Source organism: Tympanuchus pallidicinctus, unplaced genomic scaffold (genome assembly GCF_026119805.1).
Source record: "Tympanuchus pallidicinctus isolate F22 unplaced genomic scaffold, pur_lepc_1.0 scaffold20, whole genome shotgun sequence".
NCBI lineage: Eukaryota > Metazoa > Chordata > Aves > Galliformes > Phasianidae > Tympanuchus > Tympanuchus pallidicinctus.
Window position 1 is genome coordinate 8,338,343 of NW_026294722.1, and position 5,039 is coordinate 8,343,381.

A 5,039-nucleotide genomic window follows, 5' to 3' on the forward strand; every position below is an offset into this window, starting at 1 on the left:
CTTTCCTTGCAATTAACGTCCTCTTTCTGCTCAGTGGAACAGAACCCTTCCTGCTGCATGCAAGGCACTGGGACTTGTGCTTGGAGGCAGGGTTTGTTTTCTGAATCTGAGGCTAAATCCATATAACACAAATTGCAGTTTGTAAAACGAGGACTTTACAAAGCTTTATACGCCTAGAAGAGTGAACCTCTTTAACGCAATGGAAACATTCTCCCTTGGTGCTGTTCATACAAACCATAGTCACTGGGCGTGTTGTGATGTGGTGAAGTATGTGTGTGTGCTGTGATGTGCATGCAACGCTCATAAGCCTGCTGTCACCTAATGAGCGTGGGGAGCAGAACAGGGCAATGTGCTGTCAGGACTCTGAGACCTCACGGAGTCACACAGCAGCGACTGTGCTGGAGGATGAGTGGGAATGGCCACAAGCCTGCGTTGTGAGCTGGTTTGTGACCGCAGGGAACGATTGGTTTCGTCACACGGTTCTAATGCCACTGGCACGCTGTGAGCCAAAGCTTTTTGCACAGTACCAGCTCAGCTGCATCGGCCATCACTGCACCTGTGGATGCAGTGCAGGCACAGCCCTCTGACACAGCCAGAAGCAAACAGGTCAGGTAAGGAGTGAAAAACACGTGGTGTCGTTAAAAGAGCTTTACAGTGGTCATTCCACATACTAACTTCATGAGGAATTTAGAAAAACATTTTAGGAATCTTTGTTCTACGTTGTGGAGGGACTGCATGCCATGTCTCTGTCCTGGAAACCCACAGTACTCTTTTTTTTCATGGTTTTGAGATGCGTGAGATGGGCCATATTGGATCATGTCACCCCGGTCTGTCAGTATGGGCAGCAGTTGATCAATGGCTCAGCTCTCATTTCTTCTCAAAGCCATAGTGAATATTAAAAGTGCTTCAAATCATCTGTGTTTATAAAGAAATGCTTCCCATTCATATACTCTAATTGCAGTGGGAATACAGTATGCAGAAATACCTCATCTGCAATGGTGTGTCTCGTGCAGTCTGACAGCTGCATGGGGATCATACAATCGGTGAAGAATGGCTTCAAACACAAACACCAGCCTCCAGAAACCAGTGGTGTTCACAGAAGAGACTCCACAATGAGATTTGCAATTCCTATTAAAGTAGCTGAAATAGCTCTGAAATCATGGCCAGCTCTCACGACACTCAGATGGAGACCTGCAGTTTTCTCTCTTCCCGCAGACCCTGCAGTCCTCAGCATCCGCTGGGTTAACACATCCATGATCTACAACCTGCCTGAACAACTGCTGTATGTTTAACTGCAACTCCTCCAATGAACTCAGCGTGAGAAGGAAGAAATTACATTTTCTCCTCGGTCACTCAGCATTTGTTTATCTGCCAGCATAAAGCCACCCCTGACATTTTCTGGAGGCTTCCTGTTCTCTGGCAGGGCAATAAACATTACTAGCAAAGGCAGCAGGGAGGTGAGGTCCTGGGGAGCACAGCAGAGCTTTATGGTATGTTTGCAAAAGGCGGCCAAAAAGATTACATCAGTATGTGCAGAAATCCAGCTGCAGCATCGGCACTGTGCGTGGCTGTGGGTTATGGTGCTCTGAAACCACACCATGAAAAACTGCTGTGATGTATAGCGAGGATAACTTTGGAAAAAATCTTTCCTTGTGGGTTTTAAAATAACGTGCTTCTCATTGTAACGCTTGGAGTTTGTGGGCATTGAGGGCCTGCTGAGGGCTGCTGCTCTGGTTCTGGAGCTGTGTGTGAGGGGCTGGGAGGGGTTGGATCCAGGGGGCTCAGCACGCCCTTGGCCACACGGCAGCTCCTGCCTCATGTTTCCAGCTTTGCTCTCTGCTGAGATGCTCTCTTCCTCATCTCGAGGTTGTGTGTCTTGGCAGTGCCATATCTCCATCTGATCCTTATCATGCTCTTGGCTGCTGGATGTCAGGGCAGCAAGGGTGCATTCTTGCTTTGCAGCTGAATAACAAAACACCCGGCCTGAGTCACAAGAATGTGCTGCCTGATGTGCCTGGTGCTGCTGACAGCAGCCTGCATTGGGTGCCACAGCCAGGTGTCTGCAGCCTGCTTTGCTTGGCTCTGATCGCTGGAACTCCCTGTGCCTGAGGGCAGCAGCAGCAGAGAAAGCCCTCACGATCACAATGAAAATAGCAGTGCAAGAGGAGAGAGAATCCTGACCTGGTGCAGAACCTCTCCTTAACCCCAGCATGGGAGAAGGCTGGTGCGATTGCCAATGTGATGAATGGAGGGCATCTCACAGGTTGTGTCCGTGTCTGTTGGGGCTGTGCAGGAGCTATTAGCTAAAATATGCCCACAGTGCCAAGAAAACCTCTTGTTCCTTTGGCTGTTTGTGGCATTGGCAAACTGTAAATACAGAGTGCAGTGACACATCTGCTTCCTTGGCCCAGCAGGCGGGATCCTGCAGGGTAGGGCAGCAGCAGGATGGCTCACCCGCATCAGGGACTGCTTGGGAATGTTGTTTAGGAACGGACTGAAGCAGTGTCAATATTTGCTAGGCAAGATCCCACCGTGTGAGCAACAAGCACGGAATGTGGTAATAAAAGATAAATATTCTGAAGAAGAAACAAATGTTGTGGAGGAGAAAACAAGGACAAAATGGAATTGTGGCACAGCCAAGGGTGCCACAGCAGTTTTTTATTTTATTTACATGGTCTCTTGGACCATAAGTCGTGTTATCTGCAAAGCAGGGGGTTTTCGTTGCGCCACGAAGCCCCGAGCACTGCTCCAGGCAGTGAGGGCTGGCCGTCCTTCACCCACGTGGAGCTGTGGGTCTGGGGACACCCAAGGAAGAAGAGACACCCACGGTACCGGCAACCGATCCGAGCCGAAGCCCTGGCGCTGCCCGGCGGGGGATGCGGGGCCCCGCCGTCCCCTGGGGGCGGAGGAGCGCGCCGAGTTCGACGCTTTCCGGCGCTGGCCGCCGAAGATTGCCGAAGCGGCGATCGACGCGCATGCGCGGTGTTGCGGCGGGGCCCGGTGATGGCGGCGGAGGCGGCGGCTGCGGCGGCGGGCGGCGCGGGCACAGCCGGGGCGGAGGACGGGGCAGAGACGGGCGCGCCGGGCCCTGGAGGAGCCGAGGCGGCGCCGCCGCCGCTACCGGGGCTGCAGCTGGTGCAGCAGGGCGCCGAGGCGTGCGTCTACCGGGGCAGTTTCCTGGGGCGGGCGGCCGTGGCCAAGCTCCGCTTCCCCAAGCGCTACCGGCACCCGGCGCTGGAGGAGCGGCTCGGCCGGCGGCGCACGGCGCAGGAGGCGCGATCCCTGCTGCGCTGCCGGCGGGCAGGTGGGCGCTGCCGGGGCGGGCACCGCTGTGCTGGCGGTAACGCAGAGCCGGGAGCTCCCGTCTGCCTGCGGCCAGCGTTCCATTCGTTGTGTTGTGTTGTTTTCAAACAGGGATCCCGGCTCCCGTGGTCTACTTCGTGGATTATGCGTCCAACTGCATCTACCTTGAAGATATTGTTGGCGCGATCGCCGTTCAGGATCACATCTACTCCGTGCAGCGGAGCGGCAGCGATGCCGGCAGCCTCCTCGGCTTGGCAGAGAAGATGGGCCAGCTGCTGGCCAGGATGCACGACGAGGACCTCATCCACGGCGACCTCACGACGTCCAACGTGCTGCTGCGGCCGCCCGCGGAGCAGCTGGACTTGGTGCTGATTGACTTTGGGCTCAGCTTTGTTTCAGGTCTTCCTGAGGATAAGGGAGTCGATCTATATGTGCTGGAAAAAGCCTTCCTTAGTACCCATCCCGATACAGAAACTGTGTTCCAGGCTCTGCTACAGAGCTATGCGGCCGCATCTAAGAAATCCGGCCCAGTGATCAAACGTCTGGATGAGGTGCGGCTCAGGGGGAGGAAGAGGTCCATGATTGGGTGACAGCAGGCAGCGATGGGGAAATATTCCTGCTTGGTTCTGCCTGGGAGGTTATTTATACTTCCAGCTACATTTATTGCACAGATTACTATTTTGATAATAGTGTCTTGTATAAAATAAATTGGATTGGATTTCTAACTGTTGTAAAGTTACCCAAATAATGTTGAAATGTGAGTACTGAAGGTCGCTTCTGACCTCAGCATTAGATGTTTCTGTTGAAAAGCAGCTCTGCTCCATGGGCCTTGTTCTCTGTGCAGGTACAACACCTGGTAATCTTTTCAGCCCAGGGATTGCGGTTTCCTGGGAGGTGAGGGGTGAGGGAGTACCTACAGAGCATCAACAAAAGGTCATCAAGGAAAACAGATGTGCTGTTTTTCTCAGGCTACAGAGTGTTTCAATCCATTATCATGGCCTCTGCACATGCTAAAACGTCTCAAGACTCTGAATTCCAGGACACGAGCAATGGTTGAAATAGAATACTAAACACAGGACAAGTTCAGTTGCTTCTTTTTTTCAGTAGTAATTTTGAGTTAGTTTTCAGTTGATATTCTGTTGTTAAGTATATGCAACAGTTGTTAATGAAGAGTTTTCTGCTCAGAAACATCAATTGATGCAAGAAATCTGCTGCAAATTTCTGTTTTTGTAGGTTTATGTGGTGATCTGCTTGCACTGTGATGTCCTGCCTACCTGTGGGAGGTATTGGTGGGTTTTGGTAACTTTTCCTTGTATTAATTGATTCATGGTGTAATGGTGTGAATGTAAGATGGCGCAGAGGAAGTTTATGAGCCCATGGTACAGGGCGACCAGTCCTGCATTACGTGCTCTGTGAGCTTTGACGCTTTCAGAAATGAGTTGAGGTTCTGTGCCCCTTAGGAGAAGGGAACGCTGTTCCCTCTTGCTGCTGTGATGGAGCCGCAAGGGCTTTGAGAACGGGCTGAACGGAGGGGCCGAGCCCGCAGCTCCGCCCCACGCTGTGCGCTGCTGTGTGCGGCGCTGCGCTGGGGGCGGCGAGGCAGGGAAGAAGGCCGCGAGCGGCGCTCGGGAAGCTTTCGGCGGTGGCGCAGCGCTGATGTCGCCGCTTTGTCGGTCGAAGTTTCGCGGTTCGCGGCCCGCGCGGTGCAAGTGTCCTAGCGCTGCGGGCTGCCCGTG

General features: G+C 53.2%; 1 protein-coding gene across 1 annotated transcript; it reads left to right on the forward strand.

The window, feature by feature from the left end:
* Positions 1–2,417: 2,417 nt before the first annotated feature.
* TP53RK (TP53 regulating kinase) lies at positions 2,418–4,028 on the forward strand. Its single transcript, XM_052683638.1, is given in 7 exon segments — positions 2,418–2,654; positions 2,656–2,750; positions 2,752–2,836; positions 2,839–2,906; positions 2,908–2,954; positions 2,957–3,304; positions 3,415–4,028. Coding segments are annotated over 7 exon segments (1,185 nt in total). The 5' UTR covers positions 2,418–2,591; the 3' UTR covers positions 3,894–4,028.
* Positions 4,029–5,039: the final 1,011 nt, after the last annotated feature.